Source organism: Ranitomeya imitator, chromosome 7 (assembly GCF_032444005.1).
Source record: "Ranitomeya imitator isolate aRanImi1 chromosome 7, aRanImi1.pri, whole genome shotgun sequence".
Lineage (NCBI taxonomy): Eukaryota > Metazoa > Chordata > Amphibia > Anura > Dendrobatidae > Ranitomeya > Ranitomeya imitator.
This window is the reverse complement of record NC_091288.1, coordinates 135,814,163-135,838,701: the sequence shown is the minus strand read 5'-3', so window position 1 is coordinate 135,838,701 and position 24,539 is coordinate 135,814,163. Positions and strand designations below refer to the sequence as shown.

The 24,539-nt window shown below is 45.3% G+C and overlaps 1 protein-coding gene across 1 annotated transcript in view; it reads right to left on the bottom strand.

Moving 5' to 3' along the window:
- Positions 1-24,539, bottom strand: part of SLC29A4 (solute carrier family 29 member 4) — a 365,944-nt gene that overhangs the window by 96,892 nt on the left and 244,513 nt on the right. Inside the window, exon 8 of the mRNA XM_069733834.1 lies at positions 10,563-10,686. Within this exon, the coding sequence (XP_069589935.1) occupies positions 10,563-10,686 (124 nt within the window). The remainder of the gene's footprint in view (positions 1-10,562; positions 10,687-24,539) is intronic.

Here is a 24,539-nt window from a genome sequence, read left to right as displayed (position 1 = left end):
CAAGCAGTGGTACAGGAAGAATTTGGTATTGTTCAAGAAAACTATGATTTTCATGCAGGACAATGCTCCATCACATGCCTCCAACTACTCCACAGCGTGGCTAGCCAGTAAAGGTCTCAAAGAAGAAAAAATAATGACATGGCCCCCTTGTTCACCTGATCTGAACCCTGTGGTCCCTCATAAAATGTGAGATCTGCAGGGAGGGGAAACAGTACACCTCTCGGAACAGTGTCTGGGAGGCTGTGGTGGCTGCTGCACGCAATGTTGATAGTAAACAGATCAAGCAACTGACAGTCTATGGATGGAAGGCTGTTGAGTGTCATCATAAAGAAAGGTGGCTATATTGGTCACTAATTTTGGGGGGTTTTATTTTGCATGTCAGAAATGTTTATTTCTAAATTTTGTGCAGTTATATTGGTTTACCTGGTGAAAATAAACAAGTGAAATGGGAATATACTTGGTTTTTATTAAGTTGCCTAATAATTATGCACAGTAATAGTTACCTGCACAAACAGATATCTTCCTAAGAGAGCCAAATAAAAAAAAAACACTCCGACTTCCAAAAATATTGAGCTTTGATATTTATGAGTCTTTTGGGTTGATTGAGAACATAGTTGTTAATCAATAATAAAAAATAGTCCTCTAAAATACAACTTGCCTAATAATTCTGCACACAGTGTAGACCTTAATCCCATAGAAAACTTATGGAGGGAGTTGAAGCTCCAAGTTGTCAATCTAATGATTTAGAGATGATCTGTATGGATCATGTACGCAAACCTCATCATCAACTACAAAAAATGTCAGACTGCTGTGCTTGCCAACAAGGGTTTTGCCACCAAGTATTAAGCCTTGTTTGCAATAGGGATCAAATACTTATTTCTCACTGCAAAATGCAAATAAATTTATATAATTTATACAATGTGATTTTCTGGATTTTATTTTTGATATTCCATCTCTCAATGTTAAAGTTAACCTACCCTTAAAATTATAGACTGTGAAGGTCTTTGTCAGTGGGCAAACTTACAAAATCAGCAAGGGATCAAATACTTATTTCCCCCACTGTATATTTGGCAGCCTTATCTCCTATGTGAAGCCTACCTCAATCTCAGTTTATCCTATTTGAGGTATATAAAGCAGTCTCAGAGTTTCACATGTAATGTATATACAGTAGTTTCAGTGCCTCTTGCAGTTAAGTCCAGAAATATTTGGACGGAGACCAAATATTCTGTGATTTGGGCTCTGTGTGCCACTATTTTTTATTTAAAATGAAACAACTGAGATGCAATTGAAGTGGAGACTTTTAGGTTTAATTAAAAGGGTTAAACAAAAATATCCTGTGAAACGTTTAGAAATTGCAACCATTTTCTACAAAGCCTCCTCAATTCAGGGGCTCAAAAGAAATTGGACAAATTAACTTTAGCATAAATAGAAAGGTTCATGTTAAATACTTTGCAGAGAATTCTTTGCAGGCAATGACTCCCTGAAGTCTGGAAGCCATGGACTTCACCAAATACTGATTTCCATTTTTGTCATGCTTTACCAGGCTTTTACTGAGGCTGACTTCAGTTTTTGCTTGTTTAAAAGTCTTTCTGCCTTAAGTTTTATCTTAAAGGGAACCTGTCACCCCCAAAATCGAAGGGGAGGTATGCTCACCGTAATCAGGGGCTTATCTACAGCATTCTGTAATGCTGTAGAAAAGCCCCCGATGTATCATGAAAGATGCGAAAAAGAGGTTAGATTATACTCACCCAGGGGCGGTACCGATTCTGTTCTGGTCCGATGGGCGTCGCGGTCCGGTCTGAGGCCTCCCATCTTCTTACGATGACATCCTCTTCTTGTCTTCACGCTGTGGCTCTGGCACAGGTATACTTTGGCTGCCCTGTTGAGGGCAGAGCAAAGTACTGCAGTGCACAGGCGCCGGGAAAGGTCAGAGAGGCCCAACGCCTGCGCACTGCAGTACTTTGCTCTGCCCTCAAGAGGGCAGACAAAGTATGCCTGCGCCGGAGCAGCAGCCTGAAGACAAGAAGAGGATGTCATCATAAGAAGATGGGAGGCCCCGGACCGGACCGCAACGCCCATCGGACCAAAACAGAACCGGGACTGCCCCTGGGTGAGTATAATCTAACCTCTTTTTCTCATCTTTCAGGATACATCGGGGACTTATCTACAGCATTACAGAATGCTGTAGATAAGCCCCTGATACCGGTGGGCTTAGCTCACCTTCCATTTTGGGGGGTGACAGATTCCCTTTAAGCACGTGAAATGCTTGTTCTATGGGGTTGAGATTTGGTGATTGACTCGGCCATTGAAGAATATTCCACTTCTTTGCCTTAAAAAACTCCTGAGTTGCTTTTGCAGTATGTTTTGAGTCATTGTTCATATGTACTGTAAAGTGCCGTCCAATCAACCTTGCTGCCTTTGGATGAATCTGAGTAGAAAGTATAGCTCTGTACACTTCAGAATTCATCCGGCTTCTTCTGTCTTCAGTCACATCATCAATAAACACTAGTGCCATTGGCAGCTATGCTGTTGTGAATTCTGCTCTTGGGCTCCCTCCGGTGGTGATGAGTGGTAGTGCTGCTGTCTTGGGATCGCAGCATTCATCATGTGGGTCCACTTATCGCAATTTGGTCTGGGCTATTTAGTCTGGCTTGATTCTTTAGTCAGTGCCAGTTGTCCATTGTTTTTGGAGGATTCACATCTCTGACTGGTCTCTCCTGTTTTGCAGTCCATGTCTACAAAGATAAGTTCTGGCTTTGTTTTTGCAGTTCACATGCTGTGGGCTTAATAGTTCAGTGCATTTTCTTGTTTTGTCTTTTCCAGCTTTGTCTGTGTAAGGATTCCTTCAGCCTTGCTGGAATCTCTGGAGATGCAGATATACCCTCCATGTCTTTAGTCAGATGTGGAGTTTTTGTATTTTCTGTGGTGGATATTTTCTAGTGTTTTTATACTGAACGCATAGTTCTCTGCCCTATACTTTCTATTTAGCTAGAATGGCCTCCTCTGCTAAATTCTGATTTCAGTCTGCGTATGTCATTTCCCTCTCCTCTCACAGTCAATATTTGTGGGGGGCTGTCTTTCCTTTGGGGATTTTCTCTGAGGCAAGATAGTTTTCTGTTTCTATCTTTAGGGGTATTTAGTCCTCAGGCTGTGTCGAGGTGTCTAGGGAGCGTTAGGTACATCCCACGGCTACATCTAGTTGTGTTGTTAAGTTCAGGGTCTGCGTTCAGTACAGGTACCACCTTCTCCAGAGTAGGTCTCATGCTGCTCCTAGGCCACCAGATCATAACAGTACAACTGGCCAACAATGAGTTAGACGCATCTCAGAAGAAGGAAAGGAAAGTGCTGAGCCATTTTTTTTCTGTAGTTTTGTGTCTTTTCTTTCCTCTTTTCCACTGGGTGGCTCAGGAGTTCGGTGCGGGCATGGATGTTCAGGAATTGGCGTCTCGTGTGGACCAACTTGCTGCTAGAGTACAGGGTATTTCCGATTATATCGTTCAGACTCCTGTTTTAGAGCCTAGAATTCCAACTCCTGATTTTTTTGGGGACAGGTCCAAATTTTTGAGCTTTAAAAATAACTGTAAACTGTTTTTTGCTCTGAAACCCCGTTCCTCTGGTGATTCCATTCAGCAGATTAAAATTGTTATTTCCCTGCTGCGTGGTGATCCACAGGATTGGGCGTTTTCCCTGGAGTCTGGAAATCCAGCTTTGCTTGATTTAGACACCCCTTTTCAGGCGCTGGGGTTATTGTATGATGAACCTAATTCAGTGGATCAAGCAGAGAAGACCTTATTGGCCCTGTGTCAGGGTCAAGAAGCAGCAGAATTGTATTGCCAGAAATTTAGAAAATGGTCTGTGCTCACTAAATGGAATGAGGATGCCTTGGCGGCAATTTTCAGAAAGGGTCTTTCTGAATCTGTTAAAGATGTTATGGTGGGGTTCTCCACGCCTGCTGGTCTGAGTGATTCTATGTCTCTGGCCATTCAGATTGATCGGCGCTTGCGCGAGCGCAGAGTTGTGCATACTATGGCATTGTCCTCCGAGCGGAGTCCTGAGCCTATGCAGTGTGATAGGACTGTTTCTAGAACTGAACGACAAGGATTCAGGCGTCAGAATAGGTTGTGTTTTTACTGCGGCGATTCTGCTCATGTTATTTCTGATTGCCCTAAGAGTACAAAGAGAATCGCTAGTTCTGTTACCATCAGTACTGTACAACCTAAATTTCTGTTATTTGTGACCTTGATCTGCTCATTATCGTAATTTTCTGTCATGGCATTTGTGAATTCAGGCGCCGCTTTGAATTTAATGGACTTAGAATTTGCCAGACTTTGTGGTTTTCCCTTGCAGCCTTTGCAGAACCATATTCCTTTAAGGGGCATTGATGCTACACCGTTGGCAAAAAAAACACCTCAGTTTTGGACACAGCTGACCATGTGCATGGCGCCAGCTCATCAGGAAGATTGTCGTTTTCTGGTGTTGCATAATTTGCATGATGCTATCGTGCTGGGTTTTCCATGGTTACAGGTACATAATCCGGTGTTGGATTGGAAGTCCATGTCTGTGACTAGTTGGGGTTGTCAGGGGGTTCATGATGATGTTCCTTTGATGTCAATTTCCTCTTCCCCCTCTTCTGAAATTCCTGAGTTTTTGTCAGATTTCCAGGATGTATTCGAGGAGCCCAAGTCCAGTTCCCTTCCACCGCATAGGGACTGTGATTGTGCTATTGACTTGATTCCAGGTTGTAAGTTCCCTAAGGGCCGACTTTTCAACCTGTCTGTGCCAGAACATACCGCAATGCGGAGCTATATTAAGGAGTCTTTGGAGAAAGGGCATATTCGACCATCTTCTTCACCATTGGGAGCAGGTTTTTTTTTTGTTGCCAAGGAGGATGGCTCCTTGAGACCCTGTATTGATTATCGCCTCTTGAATAAGATCACGGTCAAATTTCAATACCCTTTGCCTTTGCTTTCTGATTTGTTTGCTAGGATTAAGGGGGCTAGTTGGTTCACTAAGATTGACCTTCGAGGAGCATAGAATCTTGTTCGTATTAAGCAGGGCGACGAATGGAAAACTGCATTTAATACGCCCGAAGGCCATTTTGAATATTTAGTGATGCCATTCGGGCTCTCTAATGCCCCATCTGTGTTCCAGTCCTTCATGCATGATATCTTTCGGAGTTATCTTGATAAATTCATGATTGTATATTTGGATGATATTTTGATTTTTTCCGATGATTGGGAGTCTCATGTGAAACAGGTCAGGATGGTATTTCAGATCCTTCGTGATAACGCCTTATTTGGGAAAGGGTCTAAGTGCCTCTTTGGAGTGCAGAAGGTTTCTTTTTTGGGCTTCATTTTTTCTCCCTCATCTATTGAAATGGATCCGGTTAAGGTTCAGGCTATTCATGATTGGATTCAGCCCACATCCGTGAAGAGCCTTCAGAAATTTTCGGGCTTTGCTAATTTTTATCGCCGTTTCATTGCCAACTTCTCCAGTGTGGTTAAACCCCTGACCGATTTAACGAAGAAGGGCGCTGATGTGGCAAATTGCTCCTCTGCGGCGGTTTCTGTCTTCCAGGAGCTTAAACGCCGATTTACTTCTGCCCCTGTGTTGCGTCAGCCGGATGTTTCTCTTCCATTTCAAGTTGAAGTTGACGCGTATGAGATTGGGGCAGGGGCCGTTTTGTCTCAGAGGAATTCTGAGGGTTCCTTGATGAAACCGTGTGCCTTCTTTTCTCGGAAGTTTTCGCCTGCGGAACGCAATTATGATGTCGGCAATCGGGAAATGTTGGCTATGAAGTGGGCATTTGAGGAGTGGCATCATTGGCTTGAGGGGGCCAAGCACCGTATTGTGGTCTTGATCGATCATAAGAATCTGATTTACCTCGAGTCTGCCAAACGGCTGAATCCTAGACAGGCTCGATGGTCTATGTTTTTCTCCCGTTTTGATTTTGTGGTCTCATATCTTCCAGGCTCTAAGAATGTTAAGGCTGATGCCCTCTCTAGGAGTTTTTTGCCTGACTCTGATTTACGATGGGTTCTTCAGGAATTTCAGGCTGATAAACCTGACCGCTGTCCTGTGGGGAAACTGTTTGTTCCTGATAGATGGACTAGTAAAGTGATTTCTGAGGTTCATTGTTCTGTGTTGGCTGGCCATCCTGGGATTTTTGGTACCAGAGATTTGGTTGGTAGGTCCTTTTGGTGGCCTTCTTTGTCACGGGATGTGCGTTCTTTTGTGCAGTCCTGTGGGACTTGTGCGCGGGCCAAGCCTTGCTGTTCCCGCGCTAGTGGGTTGCTTCTGCCTTTGCCGGTCCCTGAGAGGCCTTGGACACATATTTCTATGGATTTTATTTCAGATCTTCCGGTTTCCCAGAGGATGTCAGTTATCTGGGTGGTTTGTCACCGGTTTTCTAAGATGGGTCATTTGGTACCTTTGACTAAATTGCCTTCCTCTTCTGATTTGGTTCCGTTATTTTTTCAGCATGTGGTTCGTTTGCATGGCACTCCGGAGAATATTGTGTCTGATAGAGGTTCCCAGTTTGTTTCTAGGTTTTGGCGGGCCTTTTGTGCTAAGCTGGGCATTGATTTATCTTTTTCTTCCGCATTTCATCCTCAGACAAATGGTCAAACCGAGCGTACTAATCAGACTTTGAAAACTTATTTGAGATGCTTTGTGTCTGCTGATCAGGATGATTGGGTGGCTTTCTTGCCATTGGCCAAGTTTGCCCTTAATAATCGGGCTAGTTCTGCTACCTTGGTTTCGCCTTTTTTTTTGCAATTCTGGTTTTCATCCTCGTTTTTCTTCAGGGCAGGTTGAGCCTTTTGACTGTCCTGGTGTGGATTCTGTGGTGGACAGGTTGCAGCAGATTTGGGCTCATGTGGTGGACAATTTGGTGTTGTCTCAGGAGGAGGCTCAGCGTTTTGCTAACCGTCGTCGGTGTGTTGGTTCCCGGCTTCGGGTTGGGGATTTGGTCTGGTTGTCTTCCCGTCATGTTCCTATGAAGGTTTCTTCCCCTAAGTTTAAGCCTCGGTTTATTGGTCCTTATAGGATTTCTGAGATTATCAATCCAGTATCTTTTCGTTTGGCCCTTCCAGCCTCTTTTTCCATCCATAATGTTTTCCATAGATCTTTGTTGCGGAAATATGTGGAGCCTGTTGTTCGCTCTGTTGATCCTCCGGCCCCGGTGTTGATTGATGGAGAGTTAGAGTATGTGGTTGAGAAGATTTTGGATTCTCGTTTTTCGAGGCGGAAGCTTCAGTATCTTGTCAAATGGAAGGGTTATGGCCAGGAGGATAATTCTTGGGTTGTTGCCTCCGATGTTCATGCTGACGATTTGGTTCGTGCCTTTCATTTGGCTCGTCCTGATCGGCCTGGGGGCTCTGGTGAGGGTTCGGTGACCCCTCCTCAAGGAAGGGGTACTGTTGTGAATTCCGCTCTTGGGCTCCCTCCGGTGGTGATGAGTGGTAGTGCTGCTGTCTTGGGATAGCAGCATTCATCAGGTGGGTCCACTTATCACAATTTGGTCTGGGCTATTTAGTCTGGCTTAATTCTTTAGTCAGTGCCAGTTGTCCATTGTTTTTGGAGTATTCACATCTCTGACTGGTCTCTCCTGTTTTGCAGTCCATGTCTACAAAGATAAGTTCTGGCTTTGTTTTTGCAGTTCACATGCTGTGGGCTTAATAGTTCAGTGCATTTTCTTGTTTTGTCTTTTCCAGCTTTGTCTGTGTAAGGATTCCTTCAGCCTTGCTGGAATCTCTGGAGATGCAGATATACCCTCCATGTCTTTAGTCAGATGTTGAGTTTTTGTATTTTCTGTGGTGGATATTTTCTAGTGTTTTTATACTGAACGCATAGTTCTCTGTCCTATACTTTCTATTTAGCTAAAATGGCCTCGTCTGCTAAATTCTGATTTCAGTCTGCGTATGTCATTTCCCTCTCCTCTCACAGTCAATATTTGTGGGGGGGCTGTCTTTCCTTTGGGGATTTTCTCTGAGGCAAGATAGTTTTCCGTTTCTATCTTTAGGGATATTTAGTCCTCAGGCTGTGTCAAGGTGTCTAGGGAGCGTTAGGTACATCCCACGGCTACATCTAGTTATGTTGTTAAGTTCAGGGTCTGCGTTCAGTACAGGTACCACCTTCTCCAGAGTACGTCTCATGCTGCTCCTAGGCCACCAGATCATAACACCATGCACGACCATGCCATCACACTGACTCAACCATGTTTTACAGAGGGTGTTGTATGCTTTGGATCATGAGTTGTTCCAAGCCTTCAACATACTGTCTTCTTCCCAGGGTGACCTTAATTTCATCTGTCTAAAGACTGCTTTCCCTGCATCAGCTGGCTTCTTAATAATTTTTTGGGGAAAGTCTAATTTGGATTTTTTAAGGCTTAATAATGGTTGCAGTGAACCCTCTCTATTTGCTCTCATGAAGTCTTCTCTTTATGGTAGACTTAGAAACTGAAACACCTACTTCCTGGAGAAGGAACATGGACAAAGCTGACGATCTGGTCACATGCTCCTCCTCCAGCAGCCATTATGGGCATGGAGTGCTGGGCAGTGTGTGAGGAAAGCGATATGGAGGAGACAGATGATATGATCACAAGCTCCTCCACCAGCAGCCATTGTATGGTAACAAGTGCTGGGCAGTGTGAGAGGAAAGCTGCATGGAGGAGGCTGATAGTGTGGTCACATGCTCCTCCTCCAACAGCCATTATGGGCAAGGAGTGCTGGGCAATGTGTGAGGAAAGCTGCATGGAGGAGACTGATGATCTGGTCACAAGCTCCTCCACCAGCAGCCATTGTATGGTAACAAGTGCTGGGCAGCGTGAGAGGAAAGCTGCATGGAGGAGGCTGATGGTCTGGTCACACACTCCTCCACCAGCAGCCATTGTATGGTCACAAGTGTTGGGCAGTGTGAGAGGAAAGCTGCATGGAGGAGGCTGATGGTCTGGTCACATGCTCCTCCTCCAGCAGCCATTATGGGCAAGGAGTGCTGGGTAGTGTGTGAGAAAAGCTGCATGGAGGAGACCGATGACCTGGTCACAAGCTCCTCTACCAGCAGCCACTGTATGGGAACAAGTGCTGGGCAGTGTTTGAGGAAAGCTGCATGGAGCTCCTCCAACAGCCATTGTATAGGTCACAAGTACTGGGCAGTATGAGAGGAAAGCTGCCTGGAGGAGACTGATGGTCTGGTCACATGCTTCTCCTCCAGCAGCCATTATGGGCAAGGAGCACTGGGCAGTGTGTGAGAAAAGCTGCATGGAGGAGACTGATGATCTGGTCACAAGCTCCTCCACCAGCAGCCATTGTACGGTCACAAGTGCTGGTCAGTGTGAGAGGAACGCTGCCTGGAGGAGGCTGATGGTCTGGTCACATGCTCCTCCACCAGCAGCCATTGTATGGTAACAAGCGCTGGGCAGTGTGAGAGGAAAGCTGCATGGAGGAGGCTGATGGTCTGGTCACACGCTCCTCCACCAGCAGCCATTGTATGGGAACAAGTGCTGGGCAGTATGAGAGGAAAGCTGCATGGAGGAGGCTTAGGGTATGTGCACATGTTGCGGATTCGCCGAAGTTTTCCATCAGGTTTACAATACCATGTAAACCTATGGAAAACCAAATCCGCTGTGCCCATGGTGCAGAAAATACCGCACGGAAACGCTAAGTTGTATTTTCTGCAGCATGTCAATTATTTCTGCAGATTCCGCAGTGTTTTACACCTGCTCCTCAATAGGAATCTACAGGTTTTAAATCCACACAAAAGATGCCCGAAATCCGTGGGTAATCCGCAGGTAAAACGCAGTGCGTTTTACCAGGAGATTTTTCAAAAACGGTGTGGAAAAATCTGCACAAGAATCCGCAACGTGTGCACACAGCCTGAAGGTCTGGTCACATACTGGTCCACCAGTAGCCATTGTATGGTCAGGAGTGCTGGCCAGTATATGGGTATGTGCACACATTGTGGATTCTCTGCGGATCCGCAGCGTTATTTGCGGTGCAGAAACGCTGCAGATCCGCAATTGATTTACAGTACAATGTAAATGAATGAGAAAAAAAAAAATGCTGTGCACACTTTGCGGAAAATCCGCTGTGGAAACGCTGCGGTTTAAAAGAAGCAGCATGTTACTTCTTTTTTGCAAATCTGCAGCGTTTCTGTACCCATTCCATTATAGAAAACCGCAGGGGTACAAAACGCAGCAAATCCGCAGAAAAAAAACGCATAAAAAACGCTGCGGAACCGCACAAAAAACGTGACAAATCCGCAGGTGCGTTTTCTGCCAGGAGAGGCAGAATCTGCACCAGAGATTCCTAAGGCTAATCCGCAAAGTGTGCACATAGCCTATGAGGAAAGCTGCATAGAGGAGGCTGATGGTCTGGTCACACGATCCTCCACCAGCAGCCATTGTATTGTCAGGAGAGCTGGTCAGTGTGTAAGTTTCTATTTTGTTTTACATGGTAACATTATAGCCATATAAGATTTTAAACATACATGCATTACTGAAAGAAATTATAAAGGTTTTTACATGTTAGCATTAAGACTTTAGCCTTTAAAAAGATTGTTACCTCTGAAGTTTGGCCACCTGCTTTTAATTTTGTGCTCAGGAACATCGAATCTTATGTAAGTTCCTCTTGTTGCTATATCCGAGTGCAATTCCATGCCGTTTTCTGTTGCGGAACATCTATTCTCCTTAAAAGTTCACCAGAAAGAAAAATCTGTAAGTAGTACTTCAAAAGCAGTTTAAAAGTAATAGTTTTATAATGATAGTTCCCTTTAATGTTACAGTATACTAGCAGCTCTGCTCTATGCAAGGATATGGACCAGTGTGTGCGCCATGTGCCATCACTTTTGGATAATTTCTAATTTGTTTTAAAGAAAAGTAAGCATTCGAGAGCCTGTCAGCAGTTTGACACTGCAAAACTGCTAACAACACTAGCCAGAAGAGATTTACTGATGCCTAAACATACAGTTGAAACTAGAAGTTTACATACACTATATAAAAAGACGCTATGCATGTTTTTCTCAATATCCAATATGAAATCAGAATAAACCTTTCCTGTTTCCCTTTTGTCCTTACACTTGACCACCAGCATGTTGTCGCTGCATTGGGCTCTGATTTCCCCTTTTCTCAGCATTTGCCCAATTAGCGGCTTAGGGAGGCCTCGCTAATTTTTTTCGCACTGTGCCACATGCAGCTGTACCTCTGGCAGAGAGGGCCGTGAAGAGTGGGACGCTTGTGTAAAAGTTATCAATGTAGAGGTGATAACCTTTATCCAGCAGTGGGTGCAGCAATTCCCACACAATTTAACCACTCACCCCCAAGACGGGGGGCATTCAGGGGGGTTAATTTGGGTGTCCTTCCCCTCGTAGACCCTAAATCTGTGGGTGTACCCTGAGGTACTCTCGCACAGTTTGTACAGCTTTATTCTGTAGCTGGACCTCTTACTGGGCAGGTATTATCGGAATTTTAGCCTCCCTTTGAAGTGAACGAGAGATTCATCTATAGCGATGTCCCTCTGGGGTATGTACGCCTCAGCAAATTTTTTGCTGAAGTGTTCAACCACTGGCCGAATTTGATATAGATGATCAAAGTTAGGATCGTCTCGGTTTATGAATGGGCCATTTTTATTTTTTTTTCCAAACCCTGGGGATGTGTATGTAAGTGGTGCTGTTACATGTGTAATGTGTGGGGCTTGTGTATAGGGTACTCTTTATTATACAAAACAGAGAGAAAAAAGAAGTAGAGAGGTAAAATGTAGAAGCGTGACGTACGCTCCCCTAATGCACTTTTTATGCAAGAAAGAAAAAAAGCTACCTCCCTACCTATAAAACTACTCTGTACTTTTTTTTTTCGATGTGACGCCGGCTATGCTACCTTGGTATGTCTAAAACTATGCTGTACTAACTACTATTATTTTTTTCAAAAAAAACTTTAACGTCGCTTAGACTGCTAAGTCCGCTACACTAACTAGCTAAAAAAAATAAAAATTCCCGTGGCGCAGTCTCTAATCAGCAGCGATACTGATCAAAGCGCTGCGGACACAGGAAGAGCACAAATGCTCTGCGCAGGATGCCGCGCACACAAAAAAGCGCAAAAAAAGTGCACTAAAAATTCAATTGGATGGGTGGGGGACGTCACAAAACACTTGACGCCGGTGTGATGCAGTGACCCCTGTGACAGCTAGGGGGCGCTGTGAGTGCTCCTTGGGATGTGCATGGAGGCATACTGTATCTATTGTGATAATCGTGGTGAAACAGTGACTGGCTGTGTTGTGAATGGCCGATATGTGTCGCAGAGGGAGTCTGCGTAGTAAGTCTGATGCAATGTTGTTGTTCTGGGACCTGTAGTCCCTCAAGAGTGTATATGTATGGTGTAGTGGTAAGGGAGACTTACTAGGCTAGTTGTGTGAGATGGGTGGGACAAACTAGCCACACATCCACACTCCCACCCAGGGGAGTGGTTAAGGATATATAATGTGACCAGGGTGTGGGTCACATGGTCCTTGTGTATGGTTCCCGTGTGGTTCCAGAGGAAGGTCCTGGAGAGCCTGTGTGTTGGGAGGTCCTGGGAGGACCGGATCCCTGAATAGCACACTGAACCACCTGTGTTGAATTTCCTGGGAGTAGGAGTTCTGAATAGCACATGGTGGGGCTTTGGACCTGGTGATCCTGGTGTGTTGGATTCCTGGGAGTAGGAGTTCTGAAGAGCACATGGTGGGGCTTTGGACTTGCGGGTGGCCTGGGGTGTTGGACGAGGTCCTGAATAGCACCTGGACAGGTCACATGTGCGGTTCATGTGGGGAAGCTACCGTCCTTCGGTGGGTCTGGACTGACTAAGATATGCCACCAGGCAAGTTGGTGATCCCTGTGAGGCAGCTTTCCCGGAGGAGTGGACTGACAAGGAGTCAGCAGGTGGAGCAGGAGCTCCCGTCAGGTACCTATACAGACTGTTGGTGCTTGTAATGTTCTATGAACTGTGTGGTCTCCCACGGTGACTGAACAGAGTGAGGTTCGGCGTTTTTAGAGACTGCGACCCAGTGTCATATGCGCTGTATGTGACTTGGGACATTGGTGAAGTGTAGGGCGTACGGACACCCATGGTAACTGGGTGAAGTGAGAGGTCCTGCATGTTTAGTGTCCGTGAGTTCAAGCCGTAAATGAAGTATTAAGATAAAGCTGCAAGTTATTATCACCAGTTGGTGCCTATTGTGTTCTATGGAATGTATAATATGGACTGTGCATAACCCGGTTTATGACCTTTAATAAACCGCATGGACTGTTTTGTGTTCAAAAATCGTGCCTGACTACGTTAATCCCGTGCCAAGCGAGTGTCCCCCAATACACTTAGTGAGAGCAATCTTACATCGGCTACACTAATTTGCTACTTCTAAAACAACACTACACTAACTATGATTATTTTTTTCTACAAAAAAAAAAAATCGGTCGTCACTTAGACTGCGAAGTCAGCTACACTAACTAGCTAAAAAAGAAAAATTCCCGTGGCGCAGTCTCTGATCAGCAGCGATACTGATCAAAGCGCTGCGGACACAGGAAGAGCACAAATGCTGTGCGCAGGATGCCGCGCACACAAAAAAAGTGCGCTAAAAATTTAATTGGACGGGAGGACGTCACCAAACACTTGACGCCGGCTACACTACTTTGCTACATCTAAAACTACACTATACTAACTACGATTATTTAAAAAAAAAAAAAAAATTCGGACGTCACTTAGACTGCGAAGTCCGCTACACTAACTAGCTAAAAAAAAAAAATTCCCGTCCCGTGGCGCAGTCTCTGATCAGCAGCGATAATGATCAGAGCGCTGCAGACAAATAAAGAACACAAATGCTCTGCGCGGGAAGCCACACACAGGAAAAAAGTGCGCAAAAAAATCAATTGGAGGGAGGGGGAGAGGGGGTATTGGAACAGGGATGGGGGATGGGAAAGGGGACGTCAAACACTGTTGCTGGCTACAGTACTTTGCTGTGTCTAAAACTACACTGTACTAACTACGATTATTTTTTTCTAAAAAAAAAAAAAAAAAAAAGTCGGACTTCACTTAGACTGGGAAGTCCGCTACGCTAACTAGCTAAGAAAAGAAAAAGTCCTGTGGTGCAGTCTCTGATCAGCAGTGATACTAATCAAAGCGCTGTGGACACAGGAAGAGCACGAATGCTCTGTGCGGGACTCTGCGCACAGGAAAAAAAGCGCAAAAAAAGTGCGCAAAAAATCAATTGGAGGGAGGGGAAGGGGAAGTACTGGAACAGGGATGGGGGATGGAAAAGAGAGAGCAGATCGCAGGAGAGCAGCACACAGCACAGGAGGGCAGGGGATCGCAGGGACGATCCCACTGGCCACCAATGGATTCTGTTATGACCTGGTGGTTAGGAGCACCCGACCTGATAGTTAAACTCATACAGGACGAGCTCTGGGATGTGGGAGCTCTGCTGACCGCAAGCCCTATTCCTATCGCACACACTAAAAATAGCCGTGGAGCGCTCCTGACGCTCCCTAGGCGCCTCGTCACAGCCTCAGAGCTAGCTAGCCCTAGAGATAGAAAATAAAGCCTACCTTGCCTCAGAGAAATTCCCCAAAGGAATAGGCAGCCCCCCACATATAATGACTGTGAGTAAAGATGAAAGTCACAAACGCAGAAATGAAATAGGTTCAGCAAAGGGAGGTCCGACTTACTAAATAGACAGAGGATAGGAAAGGAATCTTTGCGGTCAGCACAAAAACCTACAAAAGACCACGCAGAGTGTGCAAAAGGGTCCTCCGCACCGACTCACGGTGCGGGGTGCCACACTGCATCCCAGAGCTTCCAGCTAGCAAGACAAAATCAGGATAACCAGCTGGACAAAGAAACAATGAGCAAAAATAACAATAAGGAACTTAGCTTCTGCAGGAGAAGACAGGTCACCAGGCAGATCCAGGAGCGAACTGAACCAATGCTAAAACATTGACAGCTGGCATGGAGTAACGATCTGAGTGGAGTTAAATAGAGAAGCTAACCAAAGGATAAACCACGTCACCTGTGTAAGGAACCTCAGAAGCAGCAGCTTCACTCATAGCCACCAGAGGGAGCCCATAGACAGAACTCGCCAAAGTACCATTCACGACCACAGGAGGGAGTTCGACAACAGAATTCACAACAGTACCCCCCCTTGAGGAGGGGTCACCGAACCCTCACCAGAGCCCCCAGGCCGATCAGGATGAGCCAAATGAAAGGCACGAACAAGATCGGCAGCATGAACATCAGAGGCAAAAACCCAGGAATTATCTTCTTGACCATAACCCTTCCACTTGACCAGGTACTGGAGTTTCCGTCTCGAAACACGAGAATCCAAAATCTTCTCCACCACATACTCCAACTCCCCCTCGACCAACACCGGGGCAGGAGGATCAACGGAGGGAACCATAGGCGCCACGTATCTCCACAACAACGACCTATGGAACACATTATGGATGGCAAAAGAAGCTGGAAGGTCCAAACGAAATGACACAGGATTAAGAACCTCAGAAATCTTATATGGTCCAATGAAACGAGGCTTAAACTTAGGAGAGGAAACCTTCATAGGAACGTGACGAGATGACAACCAAACCAAATCCCCAACACGAAGTCGGGGACCAATACAACACCGGCGGTTAGCGAAACGTTGAGCCTTCTCCTGGGACAATGTCAAATTGTCCACCACATGAGTCCAAATCTGCTGCAACCTGTCCACCACCGCATCCACACCAGGACAGTCCGAAGGCTCAACCTGCCCTGAAGAGAAACGAGGATGGAAACCAGAATTGCAGAAAAAAGGAGAAACTAAAGTAGCCGAGGTGGCCCGATTATTAAGGGCGAACTCAGCCAAAGGCAAGAAGGACACCCAATCATCCTGATCAGCAGAAACAAAGCATCTCAGATATGTCTCCAAAGTCTGATTAGTTCGTTCGGTTTGGCCATTAGTCTGAGGATGGAAAGCTGAAGAAAAAGACAAATCAATGCCCATCTTAGCGCAAAAGGACCGCCAAAACCTCGAAACAAACTGGGAACCTCTGTCCGAGACGATGTTCTCCAGAATGCCATGCAAACGAACCACATGCTGGAAAAACAATGGCACCAAATCAGAGGAGGAAGGCAGTTTAGATAAGGGTACCAAATGGACCATCTTAGAGAAGCGATCACAAACCACCCAAATGACCGACATCTTTTGAGAAACAGGGAGATCAGAAATAAAATCCATGGAAATATGCGTCCAGGGCCTCTTCGGAATCGGCAAGGGCAAAAGCAACCCACTGGCACGAGAACAGCAGGGCTTAGCCCGAGCACAAATCCCACAGGACTGCACAAAAGAACGCACATCCCGTGACAAAGAAGGCCACCAAAAACATCTAGCCACCAAATCTCTGGTACCAAAGATTCCAGGATGACCAGCCAATACTGAACAATGAATCTCCGAGATAACTCTACCAGTCCATCTATCAGGGACAAACAGTTTCTCCGTAGGACAACGGTCAGGTCTATCAGCCTGAAACTTTTGCAGCACACACCGCAAATCAGGGGAAATGGCAGACAAAATTACCCCTTCTTTAAGAATACCCGCCGGCTCCGGAACACCCGGAGAGTCAGGCACAAAACTCCTTGACAGGGCGTCAGCCTTCACATTCTTAGATCCCGGAAGGTATGAAACCACAAAATCAAAACGGGAGAAAAAGAGCGACCATCGAGCCTGTCTAGGATTCAACCGTTTGGCAGACTCGAGATAAATCAAATTCTTGTGATTCGTCAAGACCACCACGCGATGTTTAGCTCCTTCAAGCCAATGTTGCCACTCCTCGAATGCCCACTTCATGGCCAACAACTCCCGATTGCCCACATCATAATTGCGCTCAGCAGGCGAGAATTTTCTAGAAAAGAAGGCACAGGGTTTCATCACAGAGCCATCAGAACTTCTTTGCGACAAAACAGCCCCTGCTCCAATTTCAGAAGCATCAACCTCCACCTGAAAAGGGAGCAAAACATCTGGCTGGCACAACACAGGGGCAGAAGCAAAACGACGCTTCAACTCCTGAAAAGCCGCTACAGCCGCAGAGGACCAATTGACCACATCAGCACCTTTCTTGGTCAAATCAGTCAACGGTATAGCAATACTGGAAAAGTTAGCGATGAAGCGAAGATAAAAATTAGCAAAGCCCAGGAACTTCTGCAATCTCTTCACAGATGTCGGCTGAGTCCAATCGTAAATGGCCTGAACTTTAACAGGGTCCATCTCGATAGTGGAAGGGGAAAAAATGAAACCCAAAAATGAAACCTTCTGAACTCCAAAGAGACACTTTGACCCCTTCACAAACAAGGAATTCGCACGAAGGACCTGGAACACCATTCTGACCTGCTTTATATGAGACTCCCAATCATCCGAAAAGACCAAAATGTCATCCAAATATACAATCATAAATCTATCCAGGTACTCTCGGAAGATGTCATGCATAAAGGACTGAAACACAGATGGAGCATTAGAAAGCCCGAATGGCATAACCAGGTACTCAAAATGGCCCTCGGGCGTATTAAATGCTTTTTTCCATTCATCACCCTATTTAATTCGCACAAGATTATACGCCCCTCGAAGATCTATCTTGGTGAACCAACTAGCCCCCTTAATCCGAGCAAATAAATCAGACAGCAGCGCAAAGGATACTGAAATTTGACTGTGATCTTATTAAGAAGGCGGTAATCAATACAAGGTCTCAAAGAACCATCCTTCTTGGCCACAAAAAAGAACCCTGCTCCCAATGGTGACGACGACGGACGAATATGACCCTTCTCCAAGGATTCCTTTATATAACTCCGCATAGCGGCGTGCTCTGGCACAGATAAATTAAACAGACGGCCCTTAGGAAACTTACTACCAGGAATCAAATTAATAGCACAGTCGCAATCCCTATGAGGAGGTAGGGCACCAGATTTGGGCTCTTCAAATACATCCCGGTAATCTGATAAAAACTCAGGGACTTCAGAAGGAGTGGAAGGCGAAATTGACAGCAATGGAACATCACCATGTACCCCCTGACAACCCCAGCTGAACACAAACATAGATTTCCAATCCAACACTGGATTATGGACCTGTAGCCATGGCAACCCCAAAATGACCACATCATGCAGATTATGCAACATCAAAAAGCGAATATCCTCCTGATGTGCAGGAGCCATGCACATGGTCAGCTGGGTCCAGTACTGAGGCTTATTCTTGGCCAAAGGCGTAGCATCGATTCCTCTCAATGGAATAGGATACTGCAAGGGCTCCAAGAAAAATCCACAGCGCCTGGCAAACTCCAAGTCCATCAAATTCAGAGCAGCGCCTGAATCCACAAATGCCATTACAGAATAGGACGACAGAGAGCAAATCAGAGTAACGGACAAAATAAATTTAGACTGTACCATACCAATGGTGGCAGACCTAGTGAACCGCTTAGTGCGCTTAGGACAATCGGAGATAGCATGAGTGGATTCACCACAGTAAAAACACAGCCCATTCCGACGTCTGTGTTCTTGCCGTTCAGCTCTAGTCAAAGTCCTATCACATTGCATAGGCTCAGGCCTATGCTCAGAGAATACCGCCAGATGGTGCACAGCTTTGCACTCACGCATTCGCCGATCGATCTGAATGGCCAAGGACATAGACTCATTCAGACCAGCAGGCGTGGGAAATCCCACCATGACATCCTTAAGGGCTTCAGAAAGACCCTTTCTGAAAATTGCCGCCAGGGCACATTCATTCCACTGAGTAAGCACAGACCACTTTCTAAACCTCTGACAGTACACCTCCGCTTCATCCTGACCCTGACACAAAGCCAGCAAGATTTTCTCTGCCTGATCCACTGAATTAGGTTCATCATAAAGCAATCCAAGCGCCAGAAAAAACGCATCTACATATCGCAATGCAGGATCTCCTGGCGCAAGGGAAAATGCCCAGTCTTGAGGGTCACCACGCAACAAAGAAATTATTATTTTTTATTTGTTGAACGGGGTCACCAGAGGAGCGGGGTTTCAAAGCTAGAAACAGTTTACAATTATTTTTAAAATTCAAGAATCTAGATCTATCCCCAGAAAATAAATCAGGAATAGGAATTCTAGGCTCTAACATAGGATTCTGAACCACAAAATCTTGAATGTTTTGTACCCTTGCAGTGAGATGATCCACACAAGAGGATAGACCCTGAATGTCCTTCTCTACACCTGTGTCCTGAACCACCCAAAGGTCTAGGGGAAAAGAAAGACAAAACACAGTGCAAAGAAAAAAAATGGTCTCAGAAGTCCTCTTATCCCTCTATTGAGATGCATTAATACTTTTGGCCAGCTGTACTGTTATGACCTGGTGGTTAGGAGCACCCGACCTGATAGTTAAACTCATACAGGACGAGCTCTGGGATGTGGGAGCTCTGCTGACCGCAAGCCCTAATCCTATCGCACACACTAAAAATAGCCGTGGAGCGCTCCTGACGCTCCCTAGGCGCCTCGTCACAGCCTCAGAGCTAGCTAGCCCTAGAGATAGAAAATAAAGCCTACCTTGCCTCAGAGAAATTCCCCAAAGGAATAGGCAGCCCCCCACATATAATGACTGTGAGTAAAGATGAAAGTCACAAACGCAGAAATGAAATAGGTTCAGCAAAGGGAGGCCCGACTTACTAAATAGACAGAGGATAGGAAAGGAATCTTTGCGGTCAGCACAAAAACCTACAAAAGACCACGCAGAGTGTGCAAAAGGGTCCTCCGCACCGACTCACGGTGCGGGGTGCCACACTGCATCCCAGAGCTTCCAGCTAGCAAGACAAAATCAGGATAACCAGCTGGACAAAGAAACAATGAGCAAAAATAACAATAAGGAACTTAGCTTCTGCAGGAGAAGACAGGTCACCAGGCAGATCCAGGAGCGAACTGAACCAATGCTAAAACATTGACAGCTGGCATGGAGTAACGATCTGAGTGGAGATAAATAGAGAAGCCAACCAAAGGATAAACCACGTCACCTGTGTAAGGAACCTCAGAAGCAGCAGCTTAACTCATAGCCACCAGAGGGAGCCCATAGAAAGAACTCGCCGAAGTACCATTCACGACCACAGGAGGGAGTTCGACAACAGAATTCACAACAGGATTCCTTCACTCAGGTGACACAGAGGGGCTTAGACCACCGCTCCGCACGCTAAATCTGAGGTAACCGTAGAAGCTCACTAGACGAAATGATCGTCGTCATAGGAACCTCAGGTTCTCCCTGCTGTATCCTGCTTTTTTAACATGAAGCCTCAATAAAGGAAAGACTTTTTGCACAGATGGTGAGTGCTCGTCTTCTTGTTTATTGCACTATTGCAGATATCTATTTCTGTTTTCTACGAGCACCCAATTCTGTAGTGGCAAATACAACGCTCAGCTGTCTGGAGGTGGAGCAAAGGTGTGTCGGAGCTGATTGTGCGTCTGACTTTTTTTCTTTGATTTTTTCTAAATCTGAGGTAACGTTGGCATGCAGGGTGGTGATCGCTATTTTAAATTAACCCCTTTGGCGCTGATTGGCTAGAAGCTATTGTTCAGCCAATCAGCGCCATAGGGGTTAATCAGGTGAGGTGATGTGGTGATCACCTCACCTACTGTGACAGCTGTAATTGGTGCTACGTCACAGAGCACCAATCACAGCCTGTCACATGCTTTTCCTTTTTTTTCATACAACTTTATTGTCAGCTTTGCTGTGATTGGCTGGTGAGAGTTCACCAGCCAATCACAGCGATCGCCGACGCGGGGGGGTGGATCAGCCCTACGTGCTGACGTGCCTGGATGGTCTGCTATGAGAAACAGCAGCCATCCTCACCCGATCACCGGGCCGTACTAGTAGAGCAGTACTAGTACCGCGCATGTCAGGAAGGGGTTAAATCAGAGAGTCATATCGCACAAAATAGTTAATAAATAACATTTCCCACATGTCTACTTTACAGCAGAACAATTTTGGAAACATAATTTAATTTTGTTAGGAAATTCTAAGGGTTAAAATTTGACCAGCGATTTCTCATTTTTACAACACAATTTGCAAAAACAATTTTTTATGGACCACCTCACATTTGAAGTGACTTTGAGGGGCCTATATGACAGAAAATACCCCAACATTGTACTATTCTAAAAACTGAACCCCTCAAGGGGTTCAAAACCACATTCAAGAAGTTTATTAACCCTTCAGGTGCTTCACAGGAATTTTTGGAATGTGGAAGAAAAAAATAAACATTTACTTTTCTTTCACAACAAATTTCATTTAGACCAAATTTTTTTCTACTTTCACAAGGGTAACAGGAGAAAATGGACCATACATTTTGTTGTGACATTTCTCCTGAGTATGCTGATCCCGCATATGTGGGGGAACACGGCAGGGCTCAGAAGGGAAGGAGCACCGGTTCACTTTTTGAATGTAAAATTTACTGGCATAATTAGCAGATGCCATGTTGCGTTTGAAAAGCCCCTGATGTGCCTAAACAGCGGAAATCCCCAACAAGTGACACCATTTTGGAAACCAGACCCCTTTGGGACCTTATCTAGAAGTGTATTGAGCACCTTGAACCCCCAGGTGCTTCACAGACGTTTATAATTAGTGTTGAGCATTCCGATACCGCAAGTATCGGGTATCGGCCGATACTTGCGGTATCGGAATTCCGATACCGAGTTCCGATACTTTTGTGGTATCGGGTATCGGTATCGGATCCATAGTAATGTGTAAAATAAAGAATTAAAATAAAAAATATTGATATACTTACCTCTCCGGAGGCCCCTGGACATCACCGCTGGTAATCGGCAGCCTTCTTTGTTTAAAATGAGCACGTTTAGGGACTCCCATGACGTCACGGCTTCTGATTGGTCGCTTGCCGCTCATGTGACCGCCACGCGACCAATCAGAAGCCGCGACGTCATTCCTCAGGTCCTAAACTCCTCATTCTAGGAATTTAGGACCTGAGGAATGACGTCGCGGCTTCTGATTGGTCGCGTGGCGGTCACATGAGCAGCACGCGACCAATCAGAAGCCGCGACGTCATTCTCAGGTCCTAAACGCGCTCATTTTAAACAAAGAATGCTGCCGGTTACCAGCGGTGATGTCCAGGGGCCTCCGGAGAGGTAATTATATCAATATTTTTTATTTTAATTCTTTATTTTACACATTAATATGGATCCCAGGGCCTGAAGGAGAGTTTCCTCTCCTTCAGACCCTGGGAACCATCAGGATACCTTCCGATACTTGGTGTCCCATTGACTTGTATTGGTATCGGCTATCGGTATCGGCGATATCCGATACTTTTCGGGCATCGGCCGATACTATCCGATACCGATACTTTCAAGTATCGGACGGTATCGCTCAACACTATTTATAATGTTAAGCCGTGAAAATAAAAAAGATCATATTTTTCCCACAAATTTTTTTTTAGCTACAAATTTTGTATTTTCATAAGGGCAAAAGGAGAAAATGGACCCCAAAGTTTGTTGTGCAATTTCTCCTGAGTTTACTGAAACCCCATATGTGGTCAAAGACTACTTTTGAGATACAGTGCAAAGCTCAGAAGGGAAGTAGCGCCATATTACAGTGCAGATTTTGATGCACTTGTTTGAGGGTGCCATGTTACATTGGCAAAGCCCCTGATGTGCCAGAACAGCATAAGCCCCCATAAGTGACCCCATTTTACCAATTGAACCTCTCAATGATGATGGCGGTGCAGTGATTATATTGACACCACGGTTGTGTCACAGAATTTTATAGCATTGGACAGTGAAGAAAAAATCATATACATTTTTACCACCAAGATTATGTGTTAGCCCCAAGTTTTACATTTTCTCACTAGGAAATGGGTAAAATGGCACCAAAATTTGTCCCACAATTTCCGCTGAATGTAGCAATACCCCATATGTGACTGTACAGTGCTACTTTGTCATACGAGTGACTCGGGAGCGCAGATTTTCCTAGACAAGTTGGTGGATTCCATATAAAGAGCCCCTAAGTGCTAGAAAAGCAGACCCCATTTTGGAAATAACACTTTGGGAATTTATCTACAGATGTAGTGACAGTTTTGATTCCATGGTTGTTTTCCAAAACAAGCAGCAGTTGATGTTGCTGAGTGAAAATTGCAAACTGCCGTTGTAGTGACCAGTACGCTGTAGTGACCAGTACGTTGCAGTCACCAGTACATTATGCCCAGCTCATGCTTCTGGAGACATGCACCTGTAAATTAGGTGGGCTCTCCTCACTACAGAAATGCCAAACATGTGGGCGCTAAATGTGGTTTAGACACACTGAGGCTCAGAAGGGAGGGGGAATTGGATTTGGGAGTGGAGAATTTACTGAATTTCTTTTGGGGAGCGAGGAGCCATTTAGCTTTTCCAGAGCACTTGTGCTACCAGTAACGTGGAAGCCCCCTATATTTCCATTAATAGATGACAGATCTGAGTGGGGACTTGCCTTTTTTGTGTATTGAATTGAAGCTTTTATTGGGAACATTTTACATAATGTTTGGGATTACATTTATCTGACGCTCTACGCTGAGCACTTACTTTGAGGTTTCCATCTAATCTCCGAGTGACGTGACAGATGAAGCCCCCGAGGGATCCAGTCACTATAATGAGAGGGCATATTTACTCTTGACTCCGTCTGGTCTCTGTTCGGCGGTATCCTTTTCAGAAGTGCACAAAACTGTGGCCGATGGCACTTTTATGTAATAAAAGAAGAGAATGTCCAGCTTCACTGAATCCGTAAAAAAGAGTTTTCTATATTCACAAACTTTAAGCTTAGAGGATACAGACTTCAGCACGAACCATATGGGTAAGAATCTCAACGCGTTTCTGGAGACTAAGCTCCCTTAATCATGACATGACATTACTTTTTTTTATGGATTCAGTGAAGCTGGACATTCTCTTATTTTTTTGGACTTTATACGCCTGGACACAGCGGGTCCGTGCTCCTGAAGTTTGGTTTATTCATCACGGGTGAGCTGGCTTATATTTCTTCTTTCCAACTTTTATGTAATCCTAAAAAGATGGACACCGCCTGATCACAGGTCACACAGCGTCCACAGTGTTTCCATCTGCCTCATTATAGAGAATTTTCCTTCGGAGGTTCTGCCTGGTGTAAGTGCTCAGCGCAGAGTGCAGGATAAATGTGTGCCGAGCCTTACTGCGATCTTCGGGAGACAGAATGAAAAGATCAACAGCAGATGAAGAATTGGTTTTATTTACTTTTTATGCCGTTCTTTGTGCGGTATAAGTGATTAGGCGACTTATTGTTCGGGTAGGTGCAATTACAGCGATACCAGATTTATATTGGGTTTATATGGAAGGAGGCTTCTTGGGTCTTGCCCTCTGCAGGCACTGGGAAGCCACCTTACCTGCAGGAGCCGGAAGGACCCCGCAGCCATCTTGGGGCCGGGGGGCTCCATGGAGACCATCAGGACAACGCGATCAGATAGCATTATACTGATAGAAGCACAAGAGCAATACTAGTATGGCGCATGTCGGGAAGGGATTAATCAATTCAGGACTGCCT